At 40.6% G+C, this 13,351-nt stretch overlaps 1 protein-coding gene across 2 annotated transcripts in view; it reads left to right on the forward strand.

Moving 5' to 3' along the window:
- The window catches only part of rell1 (RELT like 1), a 105,974-nt gene extending 97,256 nt beyond the window's left edge, over positions 1-8,718 (forward strand). For both annotated transcript variants that reach the window (XM_038791431.1, XM_038791432.1), the window contains exons 6-8: positions 575-725; positions 6,636-6,681; positions 8,315-8,718. In XM_038791431.1, coding sequence (XP_038647359.1) covers positions 575-725; positions 6,636-6,668 — 184 coding nt within the window. In that variant the 3' untranslated portion in view covers positions 6,669-6,681; positions 8,315-8,718. The remainder of the gene's footprint in view (positions 1-574; positions 726-6,635; positions 6,682-8,314) is intronic.
- The last annotated feature ends 4,633 nt before the right edge of the window (positions 8,719-13,351 follow it).

Raw genomic sequence — 13,351 nt, forward strand, 5'->3', positions numbered from 1 at the left:
CTTTCAGTTGTAAATAATCAGTCTCATCCTGAAACTGTAAAGACTTTGACTCTCTGGGCATGGAAAGGACTACCGACTGGAGAGTTTATCAGATTTTCCGTGTCAACCCTTAAGTCTTGGTGCCAGTAAATGCTGGGGCACTTCAAGTAGCAACTGTTCATCTGTAAATAGGGAGTTATGATTTTGTTTTTTGTTTTGTGTAAAATGATAGGACTGTCTGGAAGAGAACCATTGCATTAAGGTATGTATTATCCTTGTGGACTTCTGTTGGGTAAAATGAATTTCTATGCCAACACACTGAACACTCTGTTACAAATTGAATTCTGTTACAAGTTGAGTTCTGTATCAGACAGGTTGGCCAGACTGCCTTCAGACAGGTTGGCCAGACTGCCTTCATGACACAAAGCACAAAGGGCATTGAGAGTGAATTTTCATTTGAAGAGTGGTGCATTTTTCAAGGAATTATAAATTGGTGTCTGGGTGTAAAATAGGGATCCACTAAGATGTAAATATCAATCTAGTATTTGTGTAGTGGTTGTGTGGGTGATCTATGCCTATCGTTTTATCCTATTAGGTTTCGTGTTACACATGTTGATCCTAAACTTCATCCCAATGATCAAAAGGTGTTGCTTTCTCCACCACCAGTTAGTACTGAGGCAGATACATGTGCAAATTCAAGCAACCAAGAAGTGCCAAAATCGCCAGGAAAACTGGATGTAAAAGAGGTGAGTGAAAGGTTGGAGAACTTGCGGCAAAGCATGGTGGTTTTCTGTCATGTAGATAAATGGAAATATTTCTGAATTTTTTCAGTCGTCAGTTGTTCTGCAATTTTTTTTCCCGTCTCTAACATCACCCAACCCTCATTCATACCTTTGTTACCTCTAAATTTGAGTTTTCTGACACTGGATGATTTCTGACATTCTACCCTCTGTAAACGCAAGGCTACCCAAAACTCTGCTGCTCATATCTTAACTTGTATTGAGTCTCGTTCACCTATCACCACTGTGCTCACAGACACTGGCTCCCACTCAAGTAACATCTTGATTTTAAAGTACTCATTCTTGATTTCAAATCTTTCCATGGCCTCGCTTATCCCTGCCTCTGTATATCTCCTCCAGCTTCACAGCCCTCCAAGATATCTGTACCCATCTAATTTGGACCTGTTGAGTATCCCCAATTTGAATTGCTCTATCATTGTTGGCCAGGCCTTCAGTTACTCTTTATTGCCCCGCCTCTCTTCCTCATTGCTTTTCTTTTTTTTTGACTCTTCACACCTACTTTGACTAAAGCTTTGGTCATCTGACCTAATGTCTGCTTCATGCGGTTTCATGTCACATTTTGTTTTATAATGCTCCTCTGAATTGTCTTAGGACTTTTCATTATGTTAAAGGCATTTTGTACGTTAACGTTGCTATGAAAAGTCCTATGTTTATTGTAGCATAATATTTGAAGTCCTTTCTTTGGATTGCAACTCGCCATGGTGTGGAGGCTTAAACATTCCTTTGATTCCGAGAGCAATGCCGCTGGGAGTCTTAAGCTCCTGATAGGGTCACCCATGACAGTAAGGTCGGAGGAGGGAAACCAAACAAAGTGCAATCCAAAATAAGTCCTCAATGGTGGATCAGGCAGAAGATACTTGTATAATATCAACAGCTGTGAAAGCAGATGAAAGCTGCAGCAGTAGGGTGATCCCCAGTCGTCAAGGATTCCTTGCTACTGGAAGTGGACCTACCCTCTGTCAAGGACCATGTGTTTGCTATTACGATCCCAGACCAGACCCCAACAGTGGCTAGGATACTGGACTGAAACTCCAATGTTTTCGTTTATTTGGAAGATGTGAAGAAAAATTGATTCACTCCATGTTGATGGCATGAGGAAATAGGGCTTTGGTTTTTTAAAACAAAACTTTATGAATACAATATTACCTTTTTTAACTTCACACCCAAAAAGAACAGCTTACAATAAATCCTTTAACCACTACTACTCAATTTCCCATTAAACAACAAGAAAAGAAACACGGTTCTCAATCTGTCTTACTGTGGGAGAATTGTGGACTCGGCATAAGACGGATCTGAATTCAACTCCTCTCTCCAAGGTTTTGCTGCATAACCTGCCTCTCTGAAGCCTTTCAAAATGTCTCCCTGCTTCTTTGGCTCCGCCGAGCAATGACCTCATCTCCCCAAGCTGATAAATAAATGATCAAATTATCTCTGCAGGCTGCAAAGCACATTAACTTCCCAGGGACTTTCTCATTCAAACTACAGCATATTAGCCCAAACTGAAAAGCACATTTGTTTGTCAATTTCATCTCTGGCTGCTAAAAGCACCCACGCCCTGCAAAACAGAATTTAAAAAATAACATGACCACTGCAGTCAAACACCATATAAACCTTAAATTGCCCGATACTTAGAATCCAGTATTCCTAAAGTTTTCCAGTCATGTCACTGCTAATGTGCAATGGCATATCCAAGTTAAAAGATCTTCTGCACCAGGCGTCTACCTAGAGGAAACTAGTACACCCCCATACAGACAAGCCCTGCAACAATTGGCGAGAGGTGACGGGGATAGAACCATGAGATCTGGATGTCCTTGCCTATGGACCGGTACGTAGGCGGTGGAGTTTGTTGTTCCTATTCCAAAAACGAGAAGACTGAATCAGAGCGGTTCGGCAGTCCTCTTCAGGGTCCACTGCTCATCCAACATGGGGAAAGGGCGAGAAAAGGTTTCCTAAAAATAGCCTGTTTGATCCCCAACCTGGCTGGAAAACTGCAGCCAGCAGGAAACTGAATTTTGGAATGTGGAATGTACGAACCCTCATTGATAATGAGCAAAACAATCAACCACAACACAGAACTGCCATTGCCCGTGAACTCAAGCACTTCAAAATTGATGTCGCTGCTATGCAAGAGACACGAGCAGTCGCTGCTATGCAAGAGACACCGAGCAGGTGGGAGGGCAACTGAAGGAGGTGGCAGTAGTTACACCTTCTATGGAGAAAAACGCAAGGATCAGCCAGGATGCATGGAATTGGTTTTGACATAAAGAGAAAACTCGTCAGCCCACTTTCGGAGCTCCCTGTCAACATTAATGAGCATCTCATGACCCTCTGTCTACAACTTGCCAAGAGCTAGCAGGCAACTGTCATGAGTGCCTCTTCCCCAATCCTTGATGCCATTGATGAGTCCAAGAAAGCTCCAACTCCACCCTGGACACCATGCTCCAATATTCTTAAGGAGGATCATCCTCTTTAGTGAATTGTAAAAATGCTGATGTAATGCCCTTATTCAAAAAGGGAGGAAGGCAGAATGTAGGAAATTACCGACCAGTTAGTTTAACATCTGTTGTTGGGAAATTGTTAGAATCCATTATTGAGGAACCAATATCAGGACATTTGGAAAGTCAAAACTCAATACATCAGAACGTGCATGTTTGACTAATTTGCTAGAGTCCTTCAAAGATGTAACAAGCCAAGTGGATAATGGGGATTGTGTAGATGTATATCTGGACTTCCAGAAGGCGTTGGATAAGGTGCCGCACAAAAGGTTAATATGCAAGGTTAGATCACATAGGGTTGGGGTAATTTATTATCTTGGATAGTAGACTGGCTGACTGACAGAAGACAGAGGGTTGGGATAAATGAGTCTCTTTCTGGGTGGCAAGATGTAATGAGTGGGATGCCACAGGGTTTGGTCCTTGGGCCCCTACTAGTTACAATCTATATTAACAACTTGGAAACAGGGATAGAAGGTTCTATAGCCAAATTTACAGATGACACAAAAATAGATGGGACAGTAAGTTGTAATAAGAAAATAAGAAATGGAAAGGCGACTTATTATCTAAATGGGGAGAGACTTGAGGGTTCTCCAGTGCAGAGGGTGTCCTCGTGCATGAATCGCAGAAAACTAGCATGCAGGCACAGAAGATAACAAAGAACGCAAATAGAGTGATGGCATTTATAGCTAAAGGAATAGAGTATAATGGTACGGAAATGTTGTTGCAGCTGTACAAGGCATTGGTGAGACCTCACCTGGAGTATTATGCACAGTTTTGGTTCCCTGATATGTGGAGGGATTGGAGGCAGTTCAGAGGTGGTTCACTAGATTGATTCCAAGCTGAGGTGTTTGTCTTATGAAGAGAGATTGAGCAGTTTTGGCCTATACTCTCTAGAGTTTAGAAGAATGAGGGAAGATCAAATTTAGGTAAGATAATTAAGGTATAGATAAAGTAGACATGAGAGGATGCGTCCTCTTGTGGGGCATTCTAAAACGAGTGGTCATGGCCTCAGGATATGGGATAGCAAATTTAAAACAGAGGTAAGGAGAAACTACTTATTCTAAAGGGTCATGAATCTGTGGAATTCACTATACCAGAGTGTGGTGGATGCTGGGACAGTGAGTAAATTTAAGGAGGATTTAGACAAGGTTTTTAATTAGTAATGGGTTGAAGGGTTACGGATAGATGGAGATGAGGCCATGATGTGATCAGCCATGATCATATTGAATGGTGGAGCAGGCTTGAGGTTAAATTGCCTACTCCTGCCCCTAGTTCTTATGCTCTTTCCAAGAAAGAACTATTTTGTCTAATTCCACCTTCCAGCTCTTGTTCTGTAGCCTTGTCGGTAACAGCACCTCGAGCACAAATCTGGTGTTCTTGATCAATATGGGGATTTCTTGATTAATAAGGGGATCCGGGATTATGGGGGGAAGGAAGGAGAATGGGGATGAGGAACATATCGGCCATGATCGAATGGTGGAGCAGATTCATTGGACCAAATAGCCTAATTCTGCTCCTATATCTTATGGTCTTATGGAAGTGCTTCAACGATGCCTTGAAGGTTCACCTCAAGAAATGCAATATAGATGTCAACGCCCGAGAGAGCCATGCTCAGAAGAGACCTACTTGGAGGAACCTCCTGATTGAAGGGATACAATTCTTTGTGGACACCTGACAACAAGAGGAGGCCTGGAAAAGGAGCACAAGAAAGGAATACCAGCGATCCAGAGTCCAATGACCGACCCTACCCCCCAGAAACTCATGTTAAGTGTGCAGGTGAAGATGCAGCTCTAGAATTGGGATCATATGCCACGCAAGGACACAGAGAACCCATCACTGATAACATCGAGTTTCTTAGGTGGACAATCCTACTCGTTAGTGGGATAAAAAAACAGTATATGAAATAATATGTAACTTTAATAAGAGACCTTTTATTGAATTTTTCAAAAAAAATGTTAATGGAATGTGGGTATCGTTGACTGGGCCAGCATTTATTGCCCATCCCTGAGGGCATTTAAGAGTCAACCACATTTCTGTGGATCTGGAGTCATATGTAGGCCAGATCAGGTAAGGACCTAAAGGACCTAAGTGAACCAGGTGATTTTTCCGACAATCGACGATGGTTTCATGGTTATCTTTAGAATTTTAATTCCAGATGTTTTTTATTGAATTCAAATTGCTCCATCTGCCAAGGTGGGATTCGAACACGGGTCCCCAGAGAATTGGTCTCTGGATTCGTAGCAACAATACCACTACGCCACTGCTTCCCTGTGAGATAACTTTTTTGTAAACACTTCTTACTGGGAGAGTTTATGCCAATGGCCGAGACAGGAGAACACCAAATTTGAAACTGGTAGATTTGTATCGCTGCTTCCTAAGTTCCATTCAACTGATCAGAATGGAATGGATGCATGGTTCTGCTTTTAGGCATTCATAAGATCAAATGACACTGGACGTTCTGTGGAGAGAGAGAAAAAATTAACAGGCTGAATTTTATCTGCTCTCTGGGATGGGCCGGGAGCAGGAACGACTGTAAAATGGCAAGGAAACACAGGGGTGGGGTGCCTTTTGCCCTTCCAACTTCATGCTATTTTGCTAGTGGCAGGGGAGATAGCGGAAAATGGCCTCTTGCCAAGGGGTCAATTGTGCCACCTGTGTGTCAAATTAAGGGCTTCTTCCTTCCCAACGCTGCTAGCGTTCACTAGTAGCGAGGGAAAGGGTGGGGCGGGGGCTTGGCAGTGGTGGGAAGGGCTTTCACCCAGTGGCTAGAATGCCCAGTGAGCTTGGAGGGAGTGGGGACCTCCTATTGGACACAATTTGGACCACAGAGCCTCAACACAGCGGCAGCTTTGGCTACACTCACCAATTGAACCTCCTCGATGGGCCTGCCAGATTGGCCCTAGATCCCACTTACCTGGTTGGAAAGATGGCATCCTTTCAAAGTCGTCTCTTCCAGCTGCAGTCTCAGCAGTAGTTACGGCTCCTAATGCTGCTGCTGGGACTACTGAGCTGCTGGCCCTCCAATTGATTTGCAGCTCCTGGGAGTGGCAGCCCCAACAGCAACAACTTAGTTGCCTGACCCCCACAAAATGTAGCTCCAGATCCTGGAGCTGGCCAAGTTCTAGTCACCCCTAGCTTTCCTGCCAGTTGTCAGGACTCCTGCTGTGAGAACAATATTCCAGCCAAAGTTTCAGGTCTGTGTTCTGTCATCAGGCTTACTGCCTTGCTTGGTTGTCGATAATTAAAAGCACTTCCAAGCCAGTTGTTTGACATTTGACGTTTTAGACACACTAGCTTAAATAACCCTTGTTCTTTCAGAAATATGTTCACTTATAATAGTTCTGTAATATTTTCTTTTCAGGAAACTTTGCAGGAAACAAAAGATACGCAGTAAATTTTGAAATTGGGTAAGGTAGTTTCTTATTAGAGATCTGATAGTTGATGCATTATGGAATATCTTCGTTGTCCTCATTCTTTGATTAATTTATTTTCCATGTACAATAGAATGAACACTACCTCAAAAGCGATGTATCCATTTAAGTCTTTTGCCTCCAGATTCTTAAGAGTTGCATAACTACATATACTATGCGTACTGCAACTTAACATTTACATAGCATTGGGGATGAAATAGATACGGAGCTGAAAGAATGTTTCACCTTGTGGGAGAGACTAGAACCAGGGGACACAGTTTAAAAATAAGGGGCCTCCCATTCGAGACTGAGTTGAGGAGAATTATTTTCTCTTAAGGTGGTTAGTTTGTGGAATTCTGTTCTTCATACAGCAGCTTGAGGGAGGGTAATTGATTATTTTTAAGGCCGAGTTAGATAGATTCTTGATTAATATGGGAGGTTACAGGGAATAGACAGAAAAGTGGAGTTCGATCAGCCATGATCTTATCAAATGGCAGAGCAGGCTTGAGGGGTCAAATGGTTTACATTCTTTGTAAGAATGTAGTATCATTAATGTGGAAGAAAAGACAATATTTAAGGAGATATATTGCATGTAACATAAGTCTGTTTTATTAGTTGATGTAAAGTATCTGTTTATTTTGACTCCATATTGCCCTGGAAAGGGTCAAGAAAGGGGTTAAAATGCTGAAATTCAAAACCCTGCTCAGCCTATGGAATTCTGGCCATTGTAACATATACAGTGCCAATTCAGGTCCTGGACAAGGCTGCCGCTAAAAGCAGGCAGACACCGACTTAAGATTTAAAAGTTGAGGCTCAATGATATTGTCAGTACCACAATGTAGTTTTATGGTTTACTCCGAGAACTGTGCTCTCTGCTATCCAGCAGCAGACATGCAGCGGAAAGCAGTCACCTGGCTATTTCTCAGGTTAGTTTTGAAACTTGGCCTATTGTACAACTTGTGTGTTCGGAGGAGTGGAAGTGCTCTCTCCAAGTACCTTCAGTAGTCCTGGCCCCCCGAGAAGTCATCGGGCCTCCCTAATCCCAGAATCCCCATGATTTTTTGTGACTCCCCAGCTCCATCATTCCCACTCATCCCAGAACCTTATTGAAGAAAGGAAACCCACTTACTCCTCCCAGAATGATGTGAGGGAATCCTCTCCTTCTGCTGACTATTGGCTATCATTCCTAAGGCTGTGATGTATCATACTGCTAGTTGTCCAATTCTGCCTACTGGACAGGAAGTTAATCTAATTGGGTGTTGGGTAGAAATCTGGAAATATTTGTTGAAGTGAATTGTGATTTAAGACCAGCAAGACGTCCACATGCCTGGTCTTGCTGGGTTCATCATCCAATACCAGGCTCCAATTAACACCTTATCATTACTTCCATGCAGCTGTTTAAAAACAAAATGGAGTCCTTGGTTGCCCAGGCAGTTGCAGCAAACCAGAAATGGTACTATTGGAAGAATGTGGCAACTGATTTTGAATATTTTATGTTGTCCACCTTTTGCTTTGAGTGAAATTGCATAGAACCATTTTTAAAATGAATAAAGCTCTTGGTGCTGAATAATAATAATGAAACTGAATTTCTTTTTTGTTTCTCTGACAATTAACCTTTATATCTTGGCAGAAAAAACACTCCAGTCCAAAGCAGATGGGAGGTGTGCTGGATATTACTGAATCAAAACCAAAGTTTGGCATTTGCTTGAATTAATCTGCAAAATTGGTATTCTTTTTTTCTCCAAGTGTTGTCTGTCATATTTTACAATGTGTTGTACGTGGGCATTCACATGATAAACGGGCAATGGTCAAGTCATGTTAATTTACTTTTTTCCGTTGAATCTTGAATCTATACATTTGGATTGAATGGCCAACATAATTGTTGAAATATTTTCTGCATCAGTGCTGTCTAGCCAGCCATAACCAGCTTCATTGTATTTATACTACTTTTCCCAGGAAATTTTGAAAACTGTTCTAATTCCTGTTACGTTTTTCAAAAATAAGAGATTAGCAAATTAAAACTAATTCAACTCCTTGTGATTAGGAAGTTTTTATGCAGGTTACTGAATTCACATTCTCTTGCTGCATGTGCATGATGAATTCCATGGCTTGCACCCTTTAGAAAGGGGCACCATGTCAGAAAATGCCAACTTGCTGAAAATCTTTGGGGAATAAAATTACTTTCCTCTCCTTGGCCCTCCTTTCTTCACTGTTGTTTGCATGAAGCATTTATGGATTGGATATGGTAAAAAATTGGAGTAACAGCAGTTGTATCCTTTGCAATGCTATAATAGAAGTGATATGAATGGAAGAATTCTCGATAATGCTTTAACTTCTGCTCCAAAATATCCCCAACTGACCAAGAATCAGCCTAATGTTGAGCCATAATGCCTTAGGGATGTTAAGGGGAAGCAAAATCAAGTAAACCCTGTTATTTTTGTTACTTTTGCAACAGTAAAATAGGGCAACAATACTGTTTTTTATTTAAAAAAGCAGCATTTTAACTTTTTAAATCTAGGAAGGGGAAAATGTGGCCTGAAAGTAAAGGATTTGTGGCTTATGCAAGAATAATTTTGTGCACCTTGACAATAAAGTTGTTCTCTCCAAGGGTGGCATGGTGGTGCAGTGGTTAGCACTGCTGCCTCATGGCACCAAGAACCCAGGTTCGATCCTGGCCCCGGGTCATAGTCCGTGTGGAGTTTGCATATTCTCCCCGTGTCTGCCTGGGTCTCATCCCCACAACCCAAAGAAGTGCAGGGTAGGTGGATTGGCCAGGCTAAATTTCCCCTTAATTGGGGAAAAAAAATAATTGGGCACTTTAAATTTAAAAAAATGTTCACTGTACTTCATGTTTACTTTTCTGTATCTGAATGATTTGAGGACAAGGGTACCAAAATAATTGATGAATAGGCTTCATTATATAATTGGTTAATCTATAAATAAATCATTTGCTCAAGTTTAATTTAAAAACTATTTCAATATAAAGTTCCTATATCCCAGCGGGCTCTAGATTTGAATCCTTAACTCAGTGATAGGTTAGATAGGCACAACTAAGGCAGTCAGTACTGGAGGCACTACAATTGGCTATTGTGTGATAGAGTGGAATAATATGCAAGATTCCTGTTCCTATCCAGCTGGAAAATGTTCCTGCATTGACAAGGACGTTGAACTTGGTTGTATTGCCTTCTGTGTGTCTGTTGACTCACTAGATGGGTTCAACATTAAGTAAAATCACTAAGGTGAATACACTGAAAAGCATTCAGCTCTTTCAGTAAGAGTTTGAACTTTGAGGTGAGAAATTGAAGGAAGGTGTAGATAAATATAAACTATTGTGCTCCACTGACCAATTGATGTGCAAAGATGTACTGCGAGATTCTCCATCAACGGGATCCTCTGCTCGTCCGCAAATTTCCCAACGGCTTGGGGTGGCTACAATGGGAAATTCCATTGGCCAGCTGCCGGAATGGAGGATCCCGCTGCCGGTGAGGGCGCGCCGCACAGGAAAACCCGATTGGCGGACCGGAGAATCCCGCCCATGAACTCTACACACATGTGTAGCCATTTGGTAGTATTTTGGCCGAATCCTTGAGGATAGTAGTTCCAACAGTTGCAGGTTACAGATGCTTGAATCTTGTTACACAACTAATCGCTGCAAAGTGCTAATGGAATCAGTTTTTCTAATTTATGTACCGCCTTTATGAAAGAAAATCACACATGTTTTTGAAGACCTATTATGAAATATAGTGTATTTAAAAAAAGAGCAAACTTACTGGGTATTGGCATTGCTCAGTCTGCCATTGAGTCCTGTGACATTTAAATCCGAAGATTACTGGATTAATTTGTGCTAGCTTCTCAGCCAGGGTACTTTTTGGGTGCTATAACTGATATAATTATTCCTGAGCTGGGGAATTTGAGTGGGGGTGTGGGAGGGGGGGGGGGGGGGGGGGGGGGGGGGGGGCGGCATGGTGCACGGGGAGCAACCAGGGTTATCACCATTCATTAGCTATCCAGAAATCCTGCTGGAAAGAGTGCACATATCTGGACAGGAAATAAAAACACCAAGCTCAACTATAATGCACTGCATGGTGAATAATCTACTGGCAATCATTGTCTGTATTCATCTGAAGAAAGGCCTTTTGGTTTTGCTGGTTGAGAAGAAATGGTGTCTAAGATACAAGAGCTGTGTGCTCTTTTAAAACCTATCTAAATAAATAAAGGCTATGGAATATTCCCCCAGTTGCCTAACCCTGGAAGAAACACTGATGTACACCAGCCCATGTTATATGTCCTTATAACACTAGTAGCATGAATGTTTAATATACATTGACCAGAAACAGAAAAATGTTACCAAGAAATGTTTTATAATGTTTACATTGTATTTATGTGCAATAAAACTTCTATAACATCTACTTGCCTTCAACGTATGTACAAGGCAATAAGGCAACTTTCATTATGCTGTATGTTTGAATAATTGGTGTTCTTGCATGTGCATTATTCTTATGTTTAAAAAAAACTTAAAACTGCATGACATAATGTTTTTATTGATTGCTCATTGAGTAGGCTTCTGGGAAAATGAAACCATTGAGGCTTTAAGTTGCTTTTAGTTATGGATTCAGCTGGCTTTGCCTCTTGGTCAGATGAGTCGCAAATATAATTTTGTGTTAAGTGCGCAATTGAGCAGAGGAAATCTTTATGTTGGCCCCAGGCTTACTAACACAATCTTGAATACTCTATCAATTCATCATCTAGTTCAAAGCAGAGATTTTTATAAGTAGTCCATCATGGGTGCAATCAATGAGTATTCAAATAAAAATATGTGGTGTTCTGCAGCAATTAAAGTTGCCTTACAGAAAATGTTGCAACAGATTTTTCTGAGTGATGCGAAACATAATTTAGGTAGCTTTATCCTTAGGTGGTGCACTTTGAAAGGCACCAGACATGAATGGGATGTGCTCTAGAAATGTTGTTTTATGCAGTATTTGTATTTACAATCTTCAAGTCTTTGAAGTAATGGCAAGTTGTTAATAATTTCCTTCATGTGGTTATGTATGCTTTTTGGGATTTTATTGTTTTATATGTTGTATCTGTATGTTTCTCCTTTACAAATACAATGCCTCTGGACATGTGTATTTTTTAATCAAACTCTCCTTTGTGTACATAGCTCCAGACTTTGAATTCTGCTTTTATAATCAGTGCAACATACTTTTTGAATAATGCTACAATGGGAGAAAATGTTTAATTGAAATCTAAGTTGAAACAGTACTGTTTGTATTAAACCTCTTGCAAGCAGTACAACTATTATTTATAGAATTTTGTAAATTTACATTTAAAACTTCAAATAATGGAATGTAGATATGATTTAAGTAGATAGGTGTTAAGTAAAATATATGTTGGCCTGCAGTTACTGTAGACTAAATGATAGTCCTTCAAACTAGCACATTAATCAATCACTGTATTTGCATGTTATCAAATTTGTAACTTTTTTGAATAAAATATTGAAACTTAAGCAATTTAGTAATACTTTTGTTTTTGGTGGAGTATTACTATGCTACTGCAACCGAAATCTATGCACAAAAGTAAGGTAATTGAACAAAATCACTGAGATTCCTGTATTACAGGGGAGTTAGAAAAAAGTATGCAATATCAGAATCTACAAAAGGATCTGACATATACTATGTTTTCCCAGTTTTTTTTTGTTTGTTGAGAAAAGAATGCTCTTGCGTATGCAATATTGAGGTACAGAACCTCATTTATACCTTCCAGATGCACATACACAAAATCAACATTTTGGATAGGTGATTCAGTGTTCCTCTTGATGTACCATTCTCATTTGTCTGGCAAGCTGTACCTGTGAAAATCATTTTGGGGTTTAGTTTGGTGACTAGCCTTAATTTCTTCACTTACCTGTTTGTTAACCACAGAGGTATAATACCATGAATTCAACAGACCTCCTGTATCTGTTCAAATGGTCAAATTATTGTATCTGCACTTGAGCATTCAAATACTCATTACCAGCAGGAGTTGAGGTTCAGTTTAGAAGTGAGCTTCCTGACTAATATTACGTTTAACACTCAAATTATTGATATAGCTGAGTTGTAAAATTCAACACAGAGCGGGAACTAAAGCTAGCTATAAATCTGAAACTCCCTAACAGCACCGTGGGTGTATCTACATCACATGGACTGCAGTGGCTCAAGAAGACAGCTCACCACCAACTTCTCAAGGTAATTCGGGATGAGCAACAAATTCTGCCACTGCCAGTGATGCTCATATCCCACGAAAGAATTTTAGAAACGTTTAATGCTGTCTACCCACAAAGCTATTGAAAATGTTTAAATAATTGTTATAAAATAACGAGCAAACATAATTCACTTCCTCTCCCCATGTGATATGCTGGAAAATATTAATTATCATTGGTAAGTTAGTATGGTGTTAATAAGTTTACAAACATGTGCAAACAGTGTGAGAGTAGGCCATTCAGCCCCACAAACTATTCCATTCATTTACATCCTGGCTGATGATTGACTGAATGATAGATTGAGCCCTGGGATAAAAGGTGAAGAGAGGTTAAGTAGAATGGATCTATATTATCTGGAATTTAGAAGCATAAGAGGTGACCCCATTGAAATTAGATGCTGAGAGAACTTCACTGGGTAGATGCTGGGAG

This window comes from Scyliorhinus canicula, chromosome 3, assembly GCF_902713615.1.
Source record: "Scyliorhinus canicula chromosome 3, sScyCan1.1, whole genome shotgun sequence".
Lineage (NCBI taxonomy): Eukaryota > Metazoa > Chordata > Chondrichthyes > Carcharhiniformes > Scyliorhinidae > Scyliorhinus > Scyliorhinus canicula.